This window comes from Mauremys mutica, chromosome 23 (genome assembly GCF_020497125.1).
Source record: "Mauremys mutica isolate MM-2020 ecotype Southern chromosome 23, ASM2049712v1, whole genome shotgun sequence".
In the NCBI taxonomy this organism is placed as follows: Eukaryota; Metazoa; Chordata; order Testudines; family Geoemydidae; genus Mauremys; species Mauremys mutica.
The window spans coordinates 20,039,103-20,064,934 of NC_059094.1; the positions used below are offsets into that span (position 1 = coordinate 20,039,103).

Sequence of the window (25,832 nt, forward strand, 5' to 3'; positions counted from 1 at the left end):
GAAGAGTTTTCCCAGGACTGGTGTGTTTTCTAAGTGGATGATGGGCCCAAAGGGCTTGCTGTCAGCACGGCAGGCACAGAGAGCTTGGGGCAGTTCTGGCACTGGGACCACTATGCGGCTCCCACATCCTGAACCCTGCCAAACCTGCACTAGAGCAGGGGGGCCAAAGAGAGAATTCCAGGAGCTTTTCCTTGAATTGCAACTGCATGGACCTGTGTTTCCGAAATATAACGCACACTCTTCCCAGCTAGCCGGCAGGGCGGGCCTGAGGAGATGCAGCCAGTCACGTCAGGTGGCCACGTGTGACCTCAGAAGGCGTCAGCACATTACGTGTGGGGGGCAGCTCTCCCCCAGTGCATGTACCCTGAGCAGCACTGGTTGCTTCGCACTCTGCCACAGCCAGGAAGCAGAGCAGGCACAACAGGGGGGTAATAATAACGGCAATAACCAAAGCCCTGCTGAGTGCTAGGGATCTGTGGGGTGGCAGGTCAGCTCATCTGATCCCCCCGGGGGGCAGGACAGCTTGCCGCTGACACCCCGGGGAGGGTGGGCACTTTGCCCAGGGTACTGCCCTGTGGGGCAGGGCAGCTCGCCTGGCCCATCCCTCAGGAGCAGTGATTTGGGCTGGATTTTAAAGGGATGAAGAAGGGTCTGCAAATACCTGCACCAAGGGACGCACACTTTGAAGGATAAGACCTGTGGGGCAGGTAGAATTCATTTCTTACCGGTATGCTGCACCAGCTAAGGGGGGGCATGTGACCTCCCCACGTGACTCCTCACATGACCACCCCCCTGTCCCGGCCTGGAGCCCGGCGCTCTCCCCTTCCCCTCCCCATGCTTCATCCCACGTTACCTGAGGGGCGCTGGGTCCTCCTCCCGCTGCGCCGGAGCCTTCTGAACCGCAGGGCTCTCCGGAGCCGCAGGGCTGAAAGGAGCAGAACGTGAGGCGGCCCCACAGCGGCAGCTCCTCCGACGTGGCTGTACCACCCCCAGCCCTGTCCTCCGGCGGGGCTGCCTACAGACCCCAGCCAGGAGACGCTAGACCAGGGGCAGGCAACCCATGGCACGGGTGCTGAAGGCGGCACGCAAGCTGATGTTCAGTGGCACTCACACTGCCCAGGTCCTGGCCACCAGTCCCAGGGGCTCTGCATTTTAATTTAATTTTAAATGAAGCTTCTTAAACATTTTTAAAACCTTATTTTCTTTACATACAACAATAGTTCAGTTATGTATTATAGACTTATAGAAAGAGACCTTCTCAAAACGTTAAAATGTATGACTGGCACGCGGAACCTTCAATCAGAGTGAATAAATGAAGACTCGGCCCAGCACTTCTGAAAGGCTGCCGACCCCTGCGCTAGACGCAGCTGCATGGAAGCGCTGGGGGCGCACTGGAGGAGCTGCCAGTGTGGGGCCGCCGTTCTGCTCCTCCTGTGTCTTTCCAGTACGACGGACCGGCTATAAATAGCTTACTGGTACGGTGTGCCGGACCGGACCTCCCTGCTTGCACCACTGGATAAGACTGAGTACAGTGCTTTGGGTAAAATCCACCCTGCACAAAGTGCGTGCTGCTTCAGCCTCTTGGAAGCCCTGTGGCCCATAGGCCTTGTGTTGCACAGTGGTGAACTTCACACGGGGGATTAAATCTTTGCTAAGAAGTGGGGAGACCTAGAGAGTGCTGGTGCTAATTCTAAGCCAGTCCAACTGGCGACATGCAGATGAATGGTTTTCTAATGGATGTAAAGGTTCTGTGCCCTTTTCTCCCTGCAGAGACTGAAGTGAACTTTCTCCATTAGGTTTGGGAGGAGTCTGAACAAAGGGACCAGCACCTTCCTCAGTTCAGCACAGAATCCTTTCAGCTGCGACTGTTGTCAGAATCGCAGTGTCAAACAACCGGTGGTTTGCTGTAACCTCTAATTTTCTCAACTTGCTGCATGATGGGAAATTCTCGACAGGGCTTACTGAACACAGACAGGGATTGTGAAAGTGAATGACGACTGATTTGTGGCTAGAATGCAGCTGGCAACATTTTCTGAGATTTTCTTAAAGGTCTTATGAGTTTTCCTTCTGCAAGAGAGGCCCTGCCCCACGGGCCACCAGCCTCCGCGGGGGCTGAGCCATGAACCACACACTCGGAAATTTGGTTGTCATTTTGTTGGATTTTTTTTTTAATTTGAAATAAATTTTTGAAGCCATTTCAGGGCAGACATCTCTGACCTCTTCTCACAAAGGTTTAACATATATTCTCTTACAGCTTAAAACACAAAATAAAGGAAGGGGGAATAGAAACAGGCCACTGCCTTTGCGCGATTCCAGATCCTTTGATTTGGAATAGTAGCAAATCAGTTCTAGTCTCTGGCTGAAGCTGCGTTATGCTGGGGTTTACATGGCTGACTTCTATTTGAGACATTTACTCAGGAATATCTGCATCACTGCCCTCCTGTCTGGTTCCCACTTTCTCCCCAGCTTCCCATTGTAAAGTCCTTGGCATTTAAGCTTCATCTCCTATATTTTCTTACTCCTCTTCTTTGAAGTTTGCACTTTGCAGTCTATGTTGCATATGTGTGTGGTCTCTGTCAGTCTGTACGTGTGTGTAGTTTCTGTGTCTGTCCATCTATCTTTCTGATTGTGTATGTTGTGTAGCAGTGCTCCGGTTCAATAAAGCTTTCATATACATAGCAGCAATGAACTCTTGCCATTGTGTGACTGTAAAGGGGCAGCTATTGAGCAGGGCTAACAGGAGTCATGGGGACCACAGTCCCTCTCTGCTGGCCTTTCCTTTTCTTGGTGCCAGATTTGGCATCTTTGGTGTCTTTCTGGTTTCTGTTTCCATTCGTGTTATCTCGCTTTTCTTGCTCTTCCTTTCTCTTCCTTTTTCCTGAAACCAAGCAAAGGAGCAAAAATGAGACTATTGAATGGAATTCTGGCTGATCACAGAGCTGAGCACTGCCGCTGCCTCGTGACCCGCGGGCACGCTGGCCCCAATGGCTAGTGAGCGCTGCCGCTGCCTCGTGACCCGCGGGCACGCTGGCCCCAATGGCTAGTGAGCGCTGCCGCTGCCTCGTGACCCGCGGGCACGCTGGCCCCAATGGCTAGTGAGCGCTGCCGCTGCCTCGTGACCCGCGGGCACGCTGGCCCCAATGGCTAGTGAGCGCTGCCGCTGCCTCGTGACCCGCGGGCACGCTGGCCCCAATGGCTAGTGAGCGCTGCCGCTGCCTCGTGACCCGCGGGCACGCTGGCCCCAATGGCTAGTGAGCGCTGCCGCTGCCTCGTGACCCGCGGGCACGCTGGCCCCAATGGCTAGTGAGCGCTGCCGCTGCCTCGTGACCCGCGGGCACGCTGGCCCCAATGGCTAGTGAGCGCTGCCGCTGCCTCGTGACCCGCGGGCACGCTGGCCCCAATGGCTAGTGAGCGCTGCCGCTGCCCTGTGACCCGCGGGCACGCTGGCCCCAATGGCTAGTGAGCGCTGCCGCTGCCTCGTGACCCGCGGGCACGCTGGCCCCAATGGCTAGTGAGCGCTGCCGCTGCCTCGTGACCCGCGGGCACGCTGGCCCCAATGGCTAGTGAGTGCTGCCGCTGCCCTGTGACCCGCGGGCACGCTGGCCCCAATGGCTAGTGAGCGCTGCCGCTGCCCTGTGACCCGCGGGCACGCTGGCCCCAATGGCTAGTGAGCGCTGCCGCTGCCTCGTGACCCGCGGGCACGCTGGCCCCAATGGCTAGTGAGCGCTGCCGCTGCCTCGTGACCCGCGGGCACGCTGGCCCCAATGGCTAGTGAGTGCTGCCGCTGCCTCATGACCCGCGGGCACGCTGGCCCCAATGGCTAGTGAGCGCTGCCGCTACCCTGTGACCCGCGGGCACGCTGGCCCCAATGGCTAGTGAGCGCTGCCGCTGCCTCGTGACCCGCGGGCACGCTGGCCCCAATGGCTAGTGAGCGCTGCCGCTGCCTCGTGACCCGCGGGCACGCTGGCCCCAATGGCTAGTGAGCGCTGCCGCTGCCTCGTGACCCGCGGGCACGCTGGCCCCAATGGCTAGTGAGTGCTGCCGCTGCCCTGTGACCCGCGGGCACGCTGGCCCCAATGGCTAGTGAGCGCTGCCGCTGCCCTGTGACCCGCGGGCACGCTGGCCCCAATGGCTAGTGAGCGCTGCCGCTGCCTCGTGACCCGCGGGCACGCTGGCCCCAATGGCTAGTGAGCGCTGCCGCTGCCTCGTGACCCGCGGGCACGCTGGCCCCAATGGCTAGTGAGCGCTGCCGCTGCCTCGTGACCCGCGGGCACGCTGGCCCCAATGGCTAGTGAGCGCTGCCGCTACCCTGTGACCCGCGGGCACGCTGGCCCCAATGGCTAGTGAGCGCTGCCGCTGCCTCGTGACCCGCGGGCACGCTGGCCCCAATGGCTAGTGAGCTCTGCCGCTGCCTCGTGACCCGCGGGCACGCTGGCCCCAATGGCTAGTGAGCGCTGCCGCTGCCTCGTGACCCGTGGGGCACGCTGGCCCCAATGGCTAGTGAGCGCTGCCGCTGCCTCGTGACCCGCGGGCACGCTGGCCCCAATGGCTAGTGAGCGCTGCCGCTGCCTCGTGACCCGCGGGCACGCTGGCCCCAATGGCTAGTGAGCGCTGCCGCTGCCTCGTGACCCGCGGGCACGCTGGCCCCAATGGCTAGTGTGCGCTGCCGCTGCCTCGTGACCCGCGGGCACGCTGGCCCCAATGGCTAGTGAGCGCTGTCGCTGCCTCGTGACCCGCGGGCACGCTGGCCCCAATGGCTAGTGAGCGCTGCCGCTGCCTCGTGACCCGCGGGCACGCTGGCCCCAATGGCTAGTGAGCGCTGCCGCTGCCTCGTGACCCGCGGGCACGCTGCAGGCCTGTGTTTCTCCTGCTCTCTGAGGAGTTAGGGTGGTTGAAGTGCACTTCCATGAACTCGGTATTATTTGTGTTCACAGAAGGGGTGAGATGACTGAAATTTGAATTTGGTTTTGTCATTTTCCATCCCTGGCAGGGCATTCAGAGCCGGCATTTCCTGATGTTACAGGCCAGACTCAGCATGATTGGAAAATTCACTTTGTGCATTTGAGAGCCACTAAACTCAACGCCTGCCTTTTCCCCTCTGCTCCTTCTTGTCTTCTGCCTGCACGGTTAGGCACTATCTAGAACTGGGCTCCCCAAAGCAGCCAGCACAAGCGCAGTCCTAATGCAATCAGGAGGGGAATGAACAAGCCGCCAGCCTCCAGGAGTTCACAAGTTCAGTGACTGTGAACAGTATTTTTCATTGATGGGAAGGAAATAGCCTCATGTTCAGAGAAAAGGAATCCACTGGGAACAGCAAAGAAAACACAGCATTCTGCAAGAGGACTAGAGAGGAAGAATACCCCAACCATCGCACTGTACGTTGGCTACGAGCTCCAGCCCTTTGCGTGTTCTCTAGCTCCAGAGAAGAAGCTAATGGAATAAGAATGCCAACATACAGCAGACATGGCAAGCTGTGTCCAGGGATGACTTTGTAAGCTGGATCCTATTAAAAACTAATTGCTCAGTGGCTCATTCTGTTTTTGCAGCCAGGTGTTCTTTCTAGTTGTTGTGTTGCACACCGGCCCCAAAAGGCTTTTGACAGGGCTGCGTTCCTATGAAAGGCAAATTGGACACATGCTGTAAAGAGCAAGGCAAGACACTCAGTGCCTCATGACACTGCATGAAATGCAGCACAGCTGCTCACATCTGTCGGTTTGGGCTGAAGCAAGGAGGGTCAGGCAGCACAGACGTGTCTGTCCTGTGCAGGTGCAGCACAAAGCAGGGCCTATATGGAGGCTGGAAGGCCCAGCAGGTCTCAACTCCGGACCTACAGAGCTGCCAGGCAGTGGGGCATCTCCAGGCTGCCACCCAGTCTGCGCTCCACTGCCCATGACCCGCTGAGGACACAGAGCCGGGGAAGTCCCTCCTCAAGGAGTCTGACATGGGGCAGCCTGACGCTTCCTGATTGGCTCCCCGCCCTATACAAACCCAAGGAGCAGTCCAGGAAGTCCAGACAGCAGCATGGATCTCAGGTAGCTGCCAGCACAATTCCTGCCCCTGGCTCCTGAGTGCCTGGCCTTGCCCTCAGCTCGATTTGGATTTTGCCTTCGGACTCAGAGTCTGAAACCGGATTCTGACCCTTGGTATCAACCCCAGCCTGGAACCTGACTACGAACTCTCCTGCTACTCCCAGCCCCAGGTTTTCCCTTGCTCTGAGCCTGGGTCTCGACTGCCCTTGTCAGGGCCTTGTTTGTTACGTCCTGCAGTGAAACTAAAGGTTGATGCCAAGCGAACAGAGCGTGTCCCCAAAGGGCGAGGGCGCAATGGCCTGGCATCAGCTCACCTTCAGGGCACTGGTTCTTCTGCACGGTGCATCTCCGGAGCTCTGTGGTGGCAGGACACACGGACACATCTCCAGAGGGAGCCTGCAGCACCTTCCGCGATCGCTCTTCGTTGCCTTTCTTGAAGCCACACAGCTTCCTCTTCTTGGCACACGGGCCCCAGGGGCCCCACTCGCTCAGTTCACATTGGGCTGCCAGACAGCAAGAGAGTCAGGAGGAAACTACTTTCCCCAGTGCCCCCGACACGTCCCGGGAGTCCTTCCCCTCCCTCGTGCCGCCCAGCATCCCAGACAGATGTCTGTCTCCCCCAGAGCTGCCTCCGGCGAGGCGCAATCCTCCCCCACAGCCCAGCCCAGCCAGAGCTCTAGGGTGGAGCCTCCGGCATTATTCAGACACTTGAACAATGTGGAAAAAGTCTTTTGGGAAGGGAATTTTCCGGGCCTGTTGCGAGACGCTTGGGGTCCAAACACCAGTTCCGGGCTGCACCACAACGGGTTGTGGCAATCGAGGGCAGGGACCGTGTAACAAGTCAGTGCCTGAGGAGAAGGCTCTGCCTGCACCTGGCCCCAGCCAGACGGCTCAGGGCATCACGCCCTCGGGGACAGCTCCCCCAGGCCAGTTCTCTGCTCCCAGCCCAGCAGGGGAATGGACCCTCGCAGCGCATCACATCGGCCTCTCCTCGAACAAGTCACCACCGTCCCCTCCTGCTTTTATACTCGCTCGTCTCCTAGACTCATGTGGCCTTTCCCTTTTGGCAACCCCAGACGCGGGTCACTACGGACCTCGCCCACATGAAGCTGGGTGCCGACAACGGCCGCACCTGCACTTTTGGATGTTTGCTTAACCCAAATAGCCCCATGGCTCTGGCCTGCATTGTGCCGCACCCCGCACACCTCCCGAACGTCCCTCATTTTGAGGGACCTACCCTGCTTGGCCCCCAAGGTCCCTGCACTGCACACAAGCAAGGTGCTCCCTCATTTTCACTGTGGAAAATTATTTACTTTACAAACAAAGGCTGGCGAGACTGAGGAGCCATTTGCACGAAGGGAAGGGAGCCTGCCGCGGTTTAAGTTTCCTGCACGGATAATTTTTGTGTGTGCTCATTTGGGGTCTTTGTCAGCCACTGCACCCCACATCTGGGCCTTTAGCAGGTCAGAGGTGTGCTCTCCCTGCCCCTTCCTGAGGCTGTTATATCCTTGAGTCCATCATTTAGGTCGTGAGTCTCAGCAGCAGGTGTTTTTGGAGAAGCAACAAACAAACAATGAAGCGGGACAGTGTGCTGTAGGATCTCCGAAGGTTTGCACTCCTCCAGAGGGTTGAGTATCTGGCTGTACTTTCACTCATTAGAATGCTGCTGCAGCTAGCCCTGTCCCCTGCAGGGTTTATTGACATCTTCCAAACCACAACTATGCTTTAAAGCAACCGACACAGAAAACCAATCACGCATTTTGCAACTAAATATTAAATTGCCAAGGGCAGGGAGCTTCCTGCAGAGTTAAGCCCCTGACTGTTTGTTGTTGTTGTTGTTTTTTTTGCAGATGCAAATATGCAACTACTGAAGAACAAGTGAAGAGGCAGATTCCTGTTTGTCTGGCTTTGCACAGCACAGCAGGGATGCGGGCAGGGGGGTTCAGGTGCAGGTCTTACAGGGAAAATCTGTCTCCAGGCAGGAAAGGTCACATGTACACTCTGTGTTTCCTGGGACTGGAGGAAAGACTATAGCGCCCCCAGATTTACTGGGATGTTCTCATAGGAAAGAGAAAAGCTTTTCAGCAATGTCAGCTGGAATTTCTTGGCTCTTGCCGAACCCTTCAGGTACCTCCAGGTCATCCAGAATGCACCTGCTGAACTGCTAATTGCGACATTCACATACAGGCAGAGTATATACTTGCTGGGCTGCCCACTCTGGCACCCTAGCATGTCACTGCTGCTACTGGGACGTCACTGAAATACAGCAGGTGTGATGGAGGAGCAGCAGCGAAAGCAGGCAAGTATTAATACGCTGTTGCATACAGACAGGAAGCACAAGCTGAGCCTGCAGAATGCTGCAAGACCCGGCAGACAAATCAATCGCTATAACAGCTTTAATGCCACTTACCAGGACTGCTGCACTCCATAGTGCCATTGGCAGCAGAGTAGCCTTCTGGGCAGGTGGAATAACATCTCCCTTTGTGCAAGTACAAACCTTCCTTACATTTTGTGCAAAAGTTTCGGCTGAAACAGGCCTCACAGTTCTCAATTTTGCATTCTGGGGAGGAAAAAGGAAAAAAACAGCCACATAGTTTGAATTCTACCCCCAGGGCCAAAATCAGCAGATCCATGGATATGATTGAAAAGCAACTCCCAGCAGGCTTCTGTGGCCTTTACGTACAGAAAGTGTGTATTGCAGTCAAGTTACATTTCAAGGCGGAGACTGGGCACCCTCTGCTGGAGAGGGAAAAGGAAGAGTGGAGCTATGCAAAGGGGAGGTCTAGATACCCCACTAGAAAGCCCTCCTGGCCCCATGGAATCTGCAGACAGCCAGCGTATGTCTCTGAGCATTCTGCCAGGCCTGGTTGTGCTACCAAGAAGGAAACTGGTTTCCTTCTGCCATTGCCCATTCTTGCAAGATAGAGCCGCTCTGCTGAAGTTATCACATAATCAGGTTGGGCTCATGTTCAGTTTTACAATCAGCCAAAATGGAAGAACACATGGAGCTGAGTCCAGTTTCGGTGACTCCTTACGCAGCTGCAGCGTGGGCTACACAAGCAGGCTGCAGTGCCAGGTTCTATAAAGCTGCTAATGAAATGACGCCAGGATTGTTCGTAGGTCCAACTCACTCACTGGTGTTTCTGTTGGCCCAGCCCCTTGCAGTGGAAGACAGACAGACCCAGGCCAAAGACCCAATTTATTACAGATGGGCAGACGAAGGAAGAGGTGGCATCTGTGGCACTGGTTCCCCAGCTACCACACAAGATCCTGGAAGTAAGAGCATGCCCACCTCAAGACCCAAATCCAGGCGGGTACCCACGCCTGCAGCTATACCTGGGTTACCTTGCGAGGACCGCGAGGACACCAGTATGTTAGCATCACTTTGACCCGGTGGATAAGCCAGACCGTTCACAAAACAAAACAAGAAGTGTCTAATTCTTTGTTTGACAGTTCACCTCCGGCCCCAGCCTGCCCCATGCCCATCTTATAAAGACCCATGATAGCAACCTGACCCTGGCTGATGGGCCCGTGAGGGCATTTTGTCTGTCACTGGCTGAGGCTCTCAGTGGTTTAAGTGCATTTTGTTCCCAACATGCGTTGGGCCAGACACTCAGTTGGTGTAACTGGGTGTAGCTCTGTTGACTTGAGCAGAGTTGCACCAATTTACACTCTCTTGCAGTAGCTCCAAGCCACATTTCTGCACTTCCCACCTAATTTGTACAATTTCCTGTTCCTAACAAGAATGACGGCAGTCAGCTCCTAGCCTAGGTCCCTGGGGACCCTGGCCAAAGACAAAGAAGCCAAAATGCAAGTCAAAAGCTGAGAGGAGGGGCTGATGTCCAAGCTAACAGATGCCAGACAGGCTTTTCAGGCCATCGTTACATCAGTGTCCACTGATTTAATCTCTCTCTGTAGGACAGTCTGTGTGTGATCTTTCCAACCTTAGGTAAACTCACTTCACTACTTCCACTGACCCTGGCTTGGCAGGAGCCATTAGGTGGCACTGGGAAAGCTTATGGCGCATGCTGCTGCTTCTTAATCTGTTTCAAATAAACCACTACGGGTTTGTGGGTGGAAACGCAGCCACCTCTGCAGGGGAGAGAATTACATTCCCGTCTCAGGTGCAAAACAGGATAAAACTCTCTTCTGCTCTCATGCCTTACTCAGGGCTGCAAGCAGCAAGTCACAAAGGGATCCCTTTCTGTGGGTATTCTCTGGGCAAGTCACTTTCCCTCTCTGTGCCTTAGTTCCCCCATCCATATAATGGGGATATTACACCTATCCACCTCCTGGGGGCAGGCAAGGGTTAACTCACTGCAAGCCTTGGATGAGAGGACCTCCCAGGCCCTGGCACTTACTGATGCACTTGTTCATGTCTGGATTGCGAACGCCAAAGTACCCCAGCGGACAGGATGGCAGGCAGATCCCGATCTGTCGGATGTCATTTCTCTCCAGCAGTATGAAGAGTTTGGGGGAACATTTCAGGCACCCGTTGAACTCAGAGCACAGGTCACAACCTTTCGCACAGCCGTGACTCACCTCGGTACTGACTGAAAAGGCAAGAGAGATACCCGCAGATTAACACACACATCACAGAGCAGCAAGATTGTCCAGGGGAACTGGTTGCAACAACAGCAGCTTGTTACATGGCCCACTCTCGTGCTGGCTGCGATCTGCTATTCAGGTTTATAAAACATCTTCACGGGGTTTGTGGAATCAGCCCTTGTGGTCAAGTGTCTGCAAGAACCAATCCACCCCCGCCCCCAATCTGGGCCCTTTGTCAGCCTCAGCAAAGAGTCCCTGGGCTGAATCGGCGAGAAGACGGAGCCCTCCTCCAGGTCAGCACTCCTCTCTCCGGTAGGCAAGGGGCAGCACATGTGGGATTCCTGCAGGGTGGGTCTGGCACAGGCTTCGATAATGAAATGAGAAGCATTTCGGAATTCTTTGCAAGAAAAGTTATCAGGCTTCAAAATGGACGAAATGGCTCAGGTCTGAGCTAAGCTGGTCGCTCAAACCCTAACCTCCCAGCCCCAATTTCTGGGCCCCCCTTTGTCTCTGTCTCCTATTTCCCCCTCACTTCAACCTTTTCTTTGCAGTTCGGCAGGCCAGGTGTGGCTCCAGATTGAGCATTTCAGACAGAAGTGCTCCAGCTTTAGATCTGCCCAGTCTGTGTGGTGAAGCACATGGCAGAGTGACTAGGTGTGACATCGCACTATGGATGAAGCCTTGGCCGCCCCAACATGTGGACAATAGGGGAAACGTAGCAGAATTATGATTAAATGATGGGAGAGGAGGATGTTCCAGTGGGTGTCAGCAGGCACAAATCTGCCCAACACAGGAGTTATCAGAAAGGAGAGATTATAGGAAAACCTTACACTGTTGGTGTTACTGAGCTAACCCAATCTGTCTTCTGTTTGGTGAAACCCGCCTTGTATCAGCCTGTCAAACCACAACCTTTCAACACCCCAAGCCAATCTTCACCAGAGCTGCACCTCCCTGGCCAAATGCAACCTCATACCAGTTAACCTGCAAAGTACAAGCCCATCATTAATTTGGTCAGGATTCAGGGCTAAACTTCCAGTGGATAATAGAGGATGGGACACTCTGGGCGGCAAGAGAAGCTCCCTGAGATGAGGGAATCAGGCAGAGTCCTATTGTCCCATCTATCCTGATGTTCCTTCTAAGCAGATGTTACTGTTGCTAAGTCAGGGATGGGGTGAAGAGGATGGAGTGTGAACACTGACACATGCCCAGAGGTATACTGCTTTAGGTACATGCCTCTGGAGAGCCCAGATTCAAATCCCAGCAGGAGATAAACTGGGTTCACTTTGCTGCAACGTTCATGTGTCAGTAGGACAAAACTACGGGCTAATTTGGCCATTTCTACTGACGAGGAGAACCAGGACTCGGCATAGCAGGAGCTGCTGTAGGTCGGGCTGCTGGTGCATGAGCAGAGCTGGGGCGGAGGGGTGCAGAACACGGGTTTGAAAGCAGAGCATGCTGCAGCTCAGGGTGGAGGTACATCAGCAGAGCCGGACAGGGGACACTTGGATAGGCTCTCCTCCCTGTTGTAGCTTCTCATTTGAAATTCGCCCCAAAGACTCCCATTTTAACTGGGACTGACACTGCCTGAGTTTTGCGCTGGAACGTTCTCAGAGTCACAAGACACCTTTCCTGCCAGAAACGTGGCACAGCTCAAGCTGGCTCCAGAAGAACATTTGAAATCTACAATTCCAAAAGCCCTTGTGAAGAGAGCTGAGTGTTTCTTGCCAGCAAGCAGCCCTGTGTCTTTGGGCCTAATAACTCACGCATCATCCCATGGGAGATGGCACTAATGTTCCTGCAGCTTTGAGATGGTTTATTGCTGTGGTGAAATGCTCCCTAGCCCTGGCTCTTAGGTAAGAACGGACCCTTTGATGGCCAATCAGCAGCATCATAGAAAAAAATCCCTCTCTCAGGAGACCTGCCATTAATATTTGATGCAATGAGTGAGCTCATGGCCCAGCTTAAATGCTGCCCAGAGAAAATGAGTCAAACCCAGATAAATAATTGATTGCTCCTGTGGCCATTACAAGCACTGTTGTGCTTTGTGGCCAAGGCACATCTGTTCCTCAGGCCCCTTCCAAGCCTGGCCCGCATCTTCCTCAATGGGACACAAGCATCTGTCCACACAGCAACATTTAGCAAAGTCCTTGAGCTAATGCTGCCCAGCATTCTCAGGATCCCCGCTGCCCTGGTCAGCATTGGCATTCGTATGTGCTACTGCGAGAAAAACATATTTGGCCTTGAGAAGGCAACGTTTGCAAAACTCCTCTGTGTCCAACTTGCAGCACAAGGGAAAGAGACCTCAAGGATTCCCCGTTCTTGCCCATTATTCCTCTCCCATCCTTCCAACCCAGGAGGCTGCATGCACAGCTCACACCAGAGCCTATCCCATGATGCTCCAGAACAGGCACCCAGACACCACGTTACTGAGTGCTCGATAAATACCCGGATTAGATATTCAGAGAGACGGGCTCTCTCCTTCCCTGCCCCTTTCCCCCAGGCTGAGCAGGCTAGAAGAGATGACCAAGAAGCAAGTGATTTGAACTTGAAGCCCGGCATTGCACAGCCACTATTCTCAGCCTCATTTCAGAAGCAACTGCAGCAATATCTGGGACCAGTGCGATTGCTTAATACCCAGAAGAGATGGTATCTCGCACGCTGTCTTGGACCATACTGATGCATAGCTGGATGGAATCACGCGCCCAAATCTACTTGGGTGGGGAGGGAGCAGGGCTGTCGCACACCTGGTCTGGTTGGTTTGGTTGCTCTGAACATGGAGATAAATATCATGAAAACAACAACAGCAATTTGGCCCAGCGTCCAAAACCTGTAATAAACCCTGAATAAAAAACCCCCCTGGCTCCCTCACCAAAGCGCTTCCACCAGTGACTCCATCTCCCGCTCAGAAATAACACATGGGCTGGCTTTGGCTACCACTCCTAGAGCAGGCACAGGGGAATGCATCTCTACAGATCCCTGGATCCTGAAGTGATCTGGGAGTATGTGCCTGCAGCGGGCTGAAGTGGGGAGGGTCACATGCCTGGCTCAGCTTACTGCCTGGCTCCTGGAGCAACTCACTCAGCCCAGAATCACATGCCCGCATCTGCCGGCAGCCATATACTTTACAGGGAGGTAACCTGGTCAGTCAAGGACCATCCTCCCTGGTCAGCAGGGTCCTGCCCCAGATAAGCTGGGCTCACATGTCTGTGGATTCCAAAAGGGGAAACCCTGGTGTGTCCAGAAAAAGGGAAATCATCCAAATACCTCTCCACTCTGCTTGGAGCTGGTTCAGGTCCCAAACCTCCTATATATGTCAGTTACATCAGGCGACAGGGAGATTTTACTGCCTCCCAAACTGAGACCAGTTCTGAGGCCCTAACCTCAGGCCAAGGAAAATGTCCACTTTCATGTTTGAGCATCTTCTGCTTCTAATTATCATACAAAACTCTGCTTTGTTTTGAAACTAACAACATTTTTTGCAGGCTAGAATGCAGGTTATTTTTATTAGTTAATTATGTAAGCATTGTCTGTGTTTATAGAACGTCTACATCTTTTTGTATTTTAAATACTGCATTTATTATACCTCAAAAGCAAGCACTGGAACGACAGAATCTTTAAATTCCAGGCTAGTAACTGAGCGGCAAGGACTTGGATTCACAAAGGAAAAGAAAAACCTCGCTCTTGCTTCCAGAGCAATTTGCAAACCCCGTAAATCGCTTCAGTAACTTTTCAGAACCACACAACTGCTGATGGCATTTTTCCTGTCTGGGCTACGGAGGCTGTTCTAAGCACAGAAAACGAAACAGAAATCAGAGCAGATTCCTGATTCAACAGAACAAATTCTAATGACTGGTCAGGACTGAATTCTTGCTAACTCCCCTCACCGTTTTAGGGACAAGTTCCCCCTTGGATTGGTGCGGGGGCTCCCACTGAGCTGTATGAGAGGGGGAGCACATGGAGGCAGGACCTGGCCCCTACCTGCAGAGAGGGATGCAGCTGATTTCATTCTGTCATTGTGCCTGCTCTGGCAGGACAGGGACTTTGCTCTGTTTTGTGAAACTCTTTCCCTGTGGTTTGAGCAGCCCCGCTGACCTGTACGGGGTGGCTGTGCTGATGGATAGGGGCTCCCTTTAAGCAAGGTGACACCTCCCCTTTTGTTTCCCTGCCTCTCAGCAGAGCAGTGGAGCTGCATTGCCCACTTGGGCAGAAAACCACCTTCATTTTGACCCTTTTAGCAACGAGCCCACCCTCTGCCTTGATGTTCTGATCCTGCTCCGGAGTGCGGCCAGAGAGCCTGCAGCCCTCGCCTCGGGCACATACGAGCTCCTCTCCCCCCAGTCCCCGCACGCAGTGCTCATTTCTCAGCCCACTTGGAAGTAGCTGGATGCCGAGGTTTTTTACGGCTCCTTCTCCCCAAGTCTTGTTTGCTCAGAGCCATGCTCACTATCAGTACGTGTCGCCAAGTCGCCTCAGGCCCAGAACAGTGAATCACCCACTAGTTTCAAACTGAACACAGCGACTGCTCAGTGACCACCGAGCAGAGACACCCAGCTCCACAGTCCACTCCCTGAGTGGAAATCGTAGAATGGTTTATATTAACCAGCCCTACGCCACGCAGACAGATGGCCTGGGGCATCTCATCCCAGGGGGCGTTCCACGGGGCTCTGCTGGATAATGGAGCTGTTTGAATCGGGGCTTGGGGAATGTTGTGCTAGAATTCGACATCTCTTCTATATCCACACAGGCAGCACCTCTGCCAGCCCACCTGCCCACTTCCCCTGGGCCTCAGACCTCACCACCAGGGACCACCTCTGGGCCAAGAGGGGGATCCCATTTCTTTGTCCATTATTGCTACTTATTATTATAGCACCTAGAAACCTGAGCCGAGGTCGGGGCCCCGCTGTGCTAGGCCACTGCTCCCAGATGGTCAGAGGCTGCCCTGAGACTAGACAGGCAAAGAGACGGGGGCTGCAGAAGAGGCACAGAGCGGTAGCGACTTGCCCAGTTCCCTAGCAGCTCCATTTAACCCTCGGTCTCTGCGCTGAGCCTGGCCACGTGCCTTGTCAGGATGGTATGTGCCTGCGAGGAAGAGGACTGAGCTCAGCTCATTGCAGGGGTCACCAAAGGCTGGTTAGATGGTGGCGGCTGCTGACCGAGGCCTGGACTGGAATGGGTGACCTTGGGGCGGAAGGTCACGCCCCCATCCCCGGAGTTACTTTCCCCGACTCTCCCATCTGAGCCACAAGTTTTGCAGCGTCCCACCCAGGTTTCAAACACAGAATTTTACTGTGAAAATGGAATGACATCAGGGTGGAAACAGTCTCATCCCAGGCACCAGCATGGCTTCTGCACAAGGGGTTGTGCATCCTGCACTACTGAATAACCAACCACTACCAGTTAAAGCCATTGGATCACCTTACCAGCAGCCATGCACCAGGAAAAAATCGATTTCCCATCTCTAGAGTTTACCGTCACCCCGACAAGGCTTTGGTGTAGTGTCCAACTCAGCATGGGTTCAAGAGGGGGGTGGTTTGTGCCTGTGATTTCCCTTAACTCTTTTGGTCACTGGGTTTCAGTACCGTGCCTATTACATGCAATACATCCAAGGTCTCTGTAACCAGGTATCAGGCTGTAGGAGCCTGTATGTAACCAGGTATCATTCTTGCCTTACGGAACTGTTTCTTAAAGACACAGGTAAGCTTCTGGAGGGAGGAGGTGGATGAATCGGGATGGCACATCCCCTCTGTCTGTGCTGGGTTAGGAACGGAATGGGGGCACACCACTGAGAGCAAAATCTCTCATTTGCTGCTTGTCCTTCGTGGCTACGGAGCGGTGCTGCTGCTGCACCAGGTTCCTCAGGAGGAGCTCCCAAGGAGGCAGGAGCGTGTGACAAGACCAAGGAAGCAGGTGGAATCCCTGGGTGCGGGCGCTGGAGGCTCAGTCTCTAGGACAGAACCCAGAAGGCTGAATAGCAGCACCCATTCTCTGGCTGCATCGCCGTCTGCGCTGCCCAACTGGGGGTGCTTCAGGAAGCTCAACCTGTATGTTTCCCCAGCTGATCCGCCTGGCTTAGCAGCTGAAAAGGGGAGCTAATTCCCAGCTCGGCTGGCAGCATGGCGACCCTGCCGAGCCCTTCCTGAGAGATTACAGCTTGCATGCAGCCAGATCTCACTCATGCAAGAGAGGCACTGACACACTGAGCTCCAGGGGCAGTGCCCTGGGCCGGCTCTGCTCCCACGGGACACTGAGTCCCAGGCTTTCCTGCCCCTTCCCTTCTCGGAGGGGGCAATGCTACTTCTGTCAGAACATGGTTCGGACAGACACATCCCTTGCGGAGAGTTTATGAAAGGGGATGCTCTATATTCTAGTAAAGAGGAGAAGATAGAAGTTGATAAAGTACAGGCAGGAACTGAAGAGAACAGCCAAAGACACAGAGTCCTGTTCAGTCACATCACATGAAGGCAGACAACTAAATATTGACACGCTTTATAAGTGCTTGGATACAAACGCAAGAAGTCTAAATACTAAGATGGGTGAATTTGAGTGTCTGATATTGAATGAGGATATTGATATAACAGGCATCACAGAAACTCAGTGGAGCGATGCTAATCAATGGGACACGGTAATACCCGAGTACAAAAGACACAGGAATGACAGAGTAGGTCGTGCTGGAGGGGGACTGGCATTATATGTGCAGGAAAGCATAGAGTCAAGTATAGTAAAAAAAAATGAATCAAACTGTACCATAGAATCTTTATGGATAGTAATTCCAAGCTTGAATAATAAGAGTCTAGCAACAGAAATGTACTATTGACCACCTGACCAGGATGGTGACGGTGATTGTGAAATACTCAGGGAGATTAGAGAGGCTACAAAACCCATTAATAATGGGGGATTTCAACTATCCCCATATCGCCTGGATACATGTCACCTCAGGACGGCACACAGAGATAAAATTTCTGGACTCCTTTAATGTCTGCTTCTTGGAACAGCTAGTCCTGGAACCCACAAAAGTAGAGGCAATTCTTGATTTAGTCCTAAGTAGTACACAGGATCTGGTCCAAGAGGTGAAAATAGCCGAACCGCTCAGTAACAGTGACCATAATTTACTTAAATTTAACACCCTTGTGGGGGGAAATAACTCAAAACCTACCACGTAGAATTTAACTTCAAAAAGGGGAACTAGACAAAAATGAGGAGGCTAATTAAACGGAAATTGAAAGGAACAATCACAAGAGTAAAATGCCTGCAAGCTGCATGGAAATTATTAAAAAACACCATCATAAACTCTACATATACCCCCAAATAATTAAAATAAAACAGTCAGAGGGCCTCAAAATGCCCCCATGGCTAAATAACAGAGTGAGGGCACGTCTACACCGGCAAAGTTACAGCGTGGGCAGTTACAGTGCTGCTCAGATAGCGCCAAAGGAAAACCCCTGTTGTGTGTTCACACTGACAGCTGCCTGCGCAATAGCATGTTCACACTTGTGGCACTATTCGGAGTGGTGCACTCTGGCCAGCTATCCCACAGAGCACCTCTTTCTCTTTTGCCACTAAGACTTGTGGGAAGGTGGAAGGGGTCGCGGGGCATCCTGGGTCCTGTCCCAATGCCCCGTGATGCATTGCTTCGCATCCCAGCAATCCCTGTGCTTCTGTCCGCATTTGGTGCCATCTTTCAACGGTTTGTGTACTGCGCGCCCTGCCCTGCCTCTTTCTGGCTGCAGGAATGGATCCCGAGCTGTTGACAAGAATGCTGTTCGCACTGACCAACATGTCATGAGAGGCAGTGGAGTTATTCCTTAAACTACAAAGGCAAGAGGAGTGTGACATTGATCTCTTCACATGTAGTAGCTATGACACAAGAATGCTTGTGGCATTCACGGAGGTGCTAACCACAGTGGAACGCCGCTTTTGGGCTCGGGAAACAAGCACTGAGTGGAGGGATCACAGCGTGATGCACGTCTGGGATCACGAGCAATGGCTGCAGAACTTTCGCATGAGGAAAGCCACATTCATGGGACTATGTGATGAACTCGCACCAGCCCTACAGCACAAGGACACGAGACTGAGAGCTGCCCTGCCATTGGTGATTGCACTGTGGAAGCTGGCTACTCCAGACTGCTACTGATCGGTCGCTAACCAGGTCGGAGTGGGAAAGTCGATTGTTGGACTCGTGTTGATTGAAGTGTGCAGGGCCATTAATCGCATCCTGCTCAGAAAGACCGTGACTCTGGGCAACGTGCGTGAGATTGCGGATGGCTTTGCACAAATGGGCTTCCCTAACTGTGGAGGGGCGACAGATGGGACGCACATTCCAATTCTGGCACCAGACCACCTAGCCACTGAGTACATTAATTGCAAGGGGTATTTCTCAATGGTTCTCCAGGCACTTGTGGATCACCGCGAGTGTTTCACAGACATTAACGCAGGCTGGTCCAGAAAGGTGCATGACGCATGCATCTTTTGGAACACTGGCCTGTTCAAGAAGCTGCAAGCAGGGACTTTCTTCCCTGATCAGAAGATTGGGTAGGGGAAGTCAAAATGCCTATTGTGATCCTGGGAGACCCCACCTACCCCTTAATGCCGTGGCTCATGAAGCCATACACGGGGCAACTTGACAGCAGCAAGGAGCGGTTGAACAGCAGGCTGAGCAAGTGCAGAATGACTGTGGAGTGTGCATTTGGCCATTTAAAAGCCTGCTGGTGATGCATGTATGGGAAGCTGGACATGGCCAATGACAATATTCCTATGCTTATAGCCACATGCTGTGCGCTCCATAATATTTGTGAAGGGAAGGGTGAAAGCTTCACTCAGGGCTGGACTGCAGAGGCTCAGCACCTGGAGGCTGAGTTTGAACAGCTGGAGACCAGGGTTATTAAAGGGGCACAGCATGGGGCCATAAGGATCAGGGATGCTTTGAGGCAGCAATTTGAAGCTGAAAGCCACTAGTATTTGTTGCTATGCTCGGGATTGCAGTGCTTGTAATGCTAGGAGGTGATTGGTGCACATGATGCAAGAAGAGGCCTTAACATAATTGTATGTTGCTTTGCAGGGCTCTTTTTGCTTTCACTTAATAGAATGAAGATTGCTTTCAACCCTACACAATTATTTTATTGAAAGACAACAACTGGAGGAGAGAGTCAAATGAAAAAATTAATCAGCAGGGAGAGGGATGGGGGAATGGAAGGTCTCAAGAGGAGGAGGGGTCCCGGGACGGCTACAGATTTGTGTATGTCCAGGGATCATACCCAACCTTCTTCTTTGGAGTACAATGCAGCGGGTGCTGTACTTCAGCAGGGCCAAACTGCAGAGGGATGGGTGTTGAGTGCAGTGGGTACTGGGAGTCCACACTGCTGGACTGTGAGGGAGGAGTTGGAATGCTGCAGGTAGAGAGTGGAGCCAGGAGGTTGATAAGAGTGTGTTGGCGGCGGGGGCGCCTGGGAAAGAGTTTTGCAACAGTGGCTGCAGGGGAGGGCAGGCACGGAGCTGCTCGGTTTGAAGAGCTAGTATCTCCTGGAGTGTGTCCACTTGTCGCTCCATAACTGTTAAGAGCTGCTCCGTGGCTTCTTTCTGGTGTGCCGCATTCTCCTTTCGTTCCCTCTTCTCGCTGTCCCACCACTCCTTCAATTCCCGTTTCTCGGCAGTGGACTGCATCATAACCTCACGCAGAAAGTTCTCCTTAGTTCTTCTTGGACCCCTTCTAATTCTTCACAACCGTTCCGCTGCCGATAAGGGAGGCTGGCCTCCCAAGGGCATCTCTGTGAAGTTTAAATGCAACGTTTTACAGAAGCAGGATTGTTTGCAACACAGACAACAGTGATTCAGTGCTTTAAAACACAGCCAGTACTCACACACCTGTCACTGACTGGCTGACCCCAGGCAAGCACACATGAGCCCCAAGACCCCCAAAATGGTGAGTAGCTGCAGGGGCAGGGGAAATCACTGTTCCCCGACCCTGCTGTACACTGGGTACGTGGCTCTTGGGCGCTTGGGGAGAGCCGCACTGTAGGGGGGTGATAATCATTCCTGTCCCCACACTTTCCACAGGAGGGATCATTATGGAAGATATCTCGCTGCTGAGGGTGAGCAGGGAATCAAGGGAACCAACCATGCAGCTTCCACCCTGGCCCCTATGCGGCATGCCTGTGTGCAGCAATGGTGTCCCGTCGTCCCCCCCCACCCCGCCCCCGCGATGGCACAATGGCAGCTCTGCCAAGGAACCTGCGGGAGCAGATTGCCCAGTATCTCCACGAGAGTTTCCTGGAGATCTCTGAGGGAGATTCACGTGAAGTGAGGGAGTCAACCAACAGCCTGTTCCGCCGCCCAAACTAGGCAGGAGGTGAGAGACCAGCCTGCTTTCTGCAACCCTCCTGCCCCCAACAACTCGCTTCAGCAATTCCCAAAATCAGATCCACTTACCATGGGCCTCCTCTCCTGTTTGCCTCCTCTCGGCTCAGTCCGCTCTCGACTGGCGACAAAGTATCCACAGGGGACTTCTCAGTAGAGGTTGGGTCACCACTGAGTATTGCGTCCAGCTCATTGTAGAACCGGCAGCTCGGTCACTAGCTCAGAGTCTATGTGCTTTGTTAAAGAGGGGCAGGGGCTTGGCCCATTCATAATTCCTGGTGGAGCTGAGGATGGAGCGGAAACTCCCTTTTTCAGTTTCCTGGGTGCACTCGCCAGCCCTCAGCGCAGTGATTTTTCCTGATTCACCTGCAGCCCCTGTTGCTATTCTACTCCATGCACCTGCCTCTGTTCTCTTCCACACACTCTGTAGCCACCACCGGCTCTCACTGGCCTGGAAGCTGCAGGTTTCTTAATGGAAATCTGGAACAGGGCTGCAGGTTGTTACAAACCCAGAGCCCAGTAGGTCTCCCTTGAGCTACGAGCTGGGGGCCAGCTTTGGGGGAACATAAGATCACCATGTTCCCGCAGAGTCAGAGGAACCGGTTCCTGCTCGGAGCTCAGTAAGGGATGGGGGAACTGGCAGTCCAGCCCGTAGAAAAAGCTGGGTGCAGAGGAAGCAAACTTGGAAATGTTCCCTATCTGACAGCAAGAGAAAGGGACGTATCTTTCCAGCCAGGCTCCTTGTGGGATTTGTTAGGCACTGACCTGGAAAGACACAAACAGCCCCAGCCCCTGCCCTGAGGAGCTTACACAGTCAGGGACTGAGCAACATGTCAAACCGTTACCTTCTGCTTTGGGCGTGGTAACAATCCCACACTACCACCCCCTTCTGCACTGCTTACCCTGAGCCAGCTGCTCCTCCCCTGCCCTTTGGGTGCCTGCGAACACCAGGGGCATGTCACGCACAGACACTGACATTCTGCATCGCGAGGGGGAGTCAGAGAAGAAAAGCATTTCATACATACTTCGTCTTTGCCTCTTGCCCTTCACCACCTTGCTGCTGCCTGTCAGATCCATCAAGCTTAGAAAAACCACCACCAGAAACAGTCCAAGCTGCATAGTAACTTCCCAGTGCCTAGACTGCAGGGTGATCGAGAGTCCGTTCCACAGGGTGGTGTCTGGGTTTGCTCCTGCTAATGTGTCTTGGGCTGGATCAGAAGTGAAAGTCTGTACACGATGCCTGGTACCGGACCATATCCGCACACCATAATATCAGCCACAGAAAACTTAGGTAGTAGGTAACATGAGTCTACCTTCAACCCCATAAGGAGCACAGGAGCGTGGATCTAGTCCCATCTGGGGGCTCCCACGCCGTGAGCGTTAGCGGCTTGTAGCTTCCAAACGCACACCCACACAAACTGGAAGGGAAAAGGAACAGATTAACCTTATGGAATAATAAATGTTCTTTTACGTCTTGTGCATAAACTGCTCAGCGGGACGCTGCAAGAATTAATATACAAGTGCAGGATGAAATAGCAGGCTGGGAGGAATAACAATATCACAGAGCCCTGGAAGGGCAGAAAGTGTGGGGGTGGAAGGGGCAGGCAGCAGATCTGCAGGGAGGAGACTGACAGGTAAAATTATTTCACAGACATATCTGGAAGTTCCTGTTTGCTTAAAAACTAATAGCAACCTATTTCCTTTGAGAAAGTTAACATGACTGAGTGTAGTTTTTACATTGACTAAGGGATGGCCTATTTCGAGCTAGAATGTGCTTAAAGTGCTGCCAATCCCGATCACTGCTCATCTGCCAGTGACCAGCTTGTAGGTGAGGCTCTTGTAGGCTGCCAGCTTCAGAGATGTCTCCAGTCAAGTGGGCCTCACTGAATGTCTAGTGACTTAATGTGGCCAAGTAGCTATTGATGTGATTGTAGCTACTGAGATTTCGTGCTGTGCGTAGGGACAGTGCTGCTCATCCTTCTTCACACAGACTAGGTATGATTGTCCCAGGTCAGAACCACAAGCCAAAATTTCCTGCACAACAAAATTTAAAAAACCCTGGAAATAGCAACATGACTCTTCTGGCATGTGTCAGTCAGCTTTGCCCAGGACAGGCACAGGTCCCACGTTTTCCCAGCCTTAAAACATTGTCATTACCTGGAAAGTGTCCTAGATCATCCATTTTTTATAAATCGGAAATAATTGATAAATTCACCAAACCATGCTCAGGAGCTGTCATTTTAGGGCTGTCTCTTGCCTTCGCTCTGCTGCTACTGCAGATCCAGCCAGCAGAGGAAGCCCAAGTTAATTAACAAAGACTATTCTCACAGCTGTGCTGACATCACTGCAGTGAACAGTGATGTACCAGTCGGGAAGCAATGGTGGCATGTGCGGGTGGACAAATCAGGGCAAGAGCAACTCCGACAAAAAGCAAATTGTTCTGTGCCATTGTTCTAGGGGGGTAAAGAGAAATGAGAGAAAATGTCTGTGTGTAGGGTGACCAGCTGTCCCGATTTTATAGGGACAGTCTCAATTTTTGGGTCTTTTTCTTATATAGGTTCCTATTACCCCCACCCCCCTGTCCCGATTTTTCACATTTGCTGTCTAGTCACCCTAGCTGTGTGTGTGACAATGTCTCTAGAGGAGAAAAGGGTGCCAGCAATGTCTGTAATAGGGGATTGGAAGTCAGGGCCCCTGGCAGGGGCGGCTCTAGCCATTTCGCCGCCCCAAGCACGGCGGCATGCCGCGGGGGGTGCTCTGCCTGCGGATGCTCCACTGAAGCCGCGGGAGCAGCGGACCCTCCACAGGCACGCCTGCGGGAGGTCCACCGGAGCCGCCTGCCGCCCTCCCGGCGACTGGCAGAGCGCCCCCTGCAGCATGCCGCCCCAAGCACGCGCTTGGCGTGCTGGGGCCTGGAGCTGCCCCTGGCCCCTGGGTTCTCATCTGCCTCCACCACTCATTTGCTGTGTAACCTCTGAACAAGTCTCTTACTTCTTTGTGCCCCATTTCTTCTATCTGTAAAATGGACTTAATATATTACTACTTGTATTACAGTGATGCTCAACCAAGTACAGGCCCCCCTTGAGCTACTGCTGCACACACACATTGTAAGTGACAGCCCCTACCCCAAAGACCTTACAACCTAAATAGACAGGCAGAATTATTATCCCTGTTTTGCAGCTGGGCAATTGAGGCGTGGAGTGATTAAGTGACTTGCCCAAGGTCACACAGGGGTCTGTGACAATGACGCCTGATGTCCTTGGTCCTGGACCAGTGCCTTAACCACAAGACACTTTTCCACTCCAGTAATACTGACGTGCCCTAGAGCAGATTAATTCATTCATATTTGTAACACTCCCAGGAACATGGGAATTGCCAGACTGGCTCAGACTCAGGGTCCATCTAGGCCTGTGTCCTGCCTCTGACAGGGGCCAACACCAGCTGCTTCAGAGGAAGGGGTCAGAAACCCTGCAGTAGCAGGTGTGGGATAATTTGCCCTCATGAAGGTCCCTAACTCCTAATAGTTAGGGATTGGTTTAAGCCCTGAAGCCTGGAGTTTTATCTTCCTTCCAATACTCTTCTTTCAGCATTAACCATAATGACTCTGGCCAGGGAAGATAATGGAGCAGGTAATTAAGGGAATAATCTGCAAACACTTGGAAGGTGGTAAGGTGATAGGGAATAGCCAGCATGGATTTGTAAAGAACAAATCATGTCAAACCAACCTGAGAGCTTTCTTTGATAGGATAATGAGTCTTGTGGATAAGGGAGAAGCGGTGGATGTGGTATACCTAGACTTTAGTAAGGCATTTGATACGATCTCGCATGATATTCTTATCGATAAACTAGGCAAATACAACTTAGATGGGGCTACTATAAGGTGGGTGCATAACTGGCTGGATAACCGTACTCAGAGAGTCGTTATTAATGGTTCCCAATCCTGCTGGAAAGGTAGAACAAGTGGGGTTCTGCAGGGGTCTGGTTTGGGACCGGCTCTGTTCAATATCTCATCAACGACTTAGATATTGGCATAGAAAGACGCTTATTAAGTTTGCAGTTGATACCAAACTGGGGGGATTGCAACTGCTTTGGAGGACAGGGTGATAGTTCAAAATGATCTGGACAAATTGGAGGAATGGTCTGAGGTAAACAGGATGAAGTTTAATAAAGGCAAATGCAAAGTGCTCCACTTAGGAAGGAACAATCAGCTTCACACATACAGAATGGGAAGAGACTGTCTAGGAAGGAGTACGGCAGAAAGGGATCTAGGGGTTATAGTGGACCACAAGCTAAATATGAGTCAACAGTGTGATGCTGTTGCAAAAAAAGCAAACGTGATTCTGGGATGCATTAACAGGTGTGTTGTGAGCAAGACACGAGAAGTCATTCTTCCTCTCTACTCTGCGCTGGTTAGGCCTCAACTGGAGTATTGTGTCCAGTTCTGGGCACCGCATTTCAAGAAAGATGTGGAGAAATTGGAGAGGGTCCAGAGAAGAGCAACAAGAATGATTAAAGGTCTAGAGAACATGACCTATGAAGGAGGCTGAAAGAATTGGGTTTGTTTATTTGGAAAAGAGAAGACTGAGAGGGGACACGATAGCAGTTTTCAGGTATGTAAAAGGGTGTCATAAGGAGGTGGGAGAAAACTTGTTCATCTTAGCATCTAAGGATAGAACAAGCAGCAATGGGCTTAAACTGCAGCAAGGGAGGTTTAGGTTGGACATTAGGAAAAAGTTCCTACCTGTCAGGGTGGTTAAGCACTGGAATAAATGGCCTAGGGAGGTTGTGGAATCTCCATCTCTGGAGATATTTAAGAGCAGGTTAGAGAAATGTCTAGCCAGGATGGTCTAGACAGTATTTGGTCCTGCCATGAGGGCAGGGGTCTGGACTCGATGACTTCTCGAG

At 52.7% G+C, this 25,832-nt stretch overlaps 1 protein-coding gene across 4 annotated transcripts in view; it reads right to left on the minus strand.

Annotated features, from left to right (window-relative positions):
• Positions 1–1,374: 1,374 nt before the first annotated feature.
• Positions 1,375–25,832, minus strand: part of RSPO1 (R-spondin 1) — a 61,448-nt gene continuing 36,990 nt past the window's right edge. For 3 of the 4 annotated variants that reach the window (XM_044998051.1, XM_044998053.1, XM_044998052.1), the window contains exons 4-8: positions 21,953–22,345; positions 10,391–10,582; positions 8,440–8,589; positions 6,344–6,532; positions 1,378–2,878 (exon numbers count right to left, since the gene is read on the minus strand). In XM_044998051.1, the coding sequence (XP_044853986.1) occupies positions 2,721–2,878; positions 6,344–6,532; positions 8,440–8,589; positions 10,391–10,582; positions 21,953–22,046 (783 nt within the window). In that variant the 5' untranslated portion in view covers positions 22,047–22,345 and the 3' untranslated portion in view covers positions 1,378–2,720. Of the gene's footprint in view, positions 2,879–6,343; positions 6,533–8,439; positions 8,590–10,390; positions 10,583–21,952; positions 22,346–25,832 lie in introns of all 4 variants that reach the window. The other variant, XM_044998054.1, reaches the window with a different exon arrangement.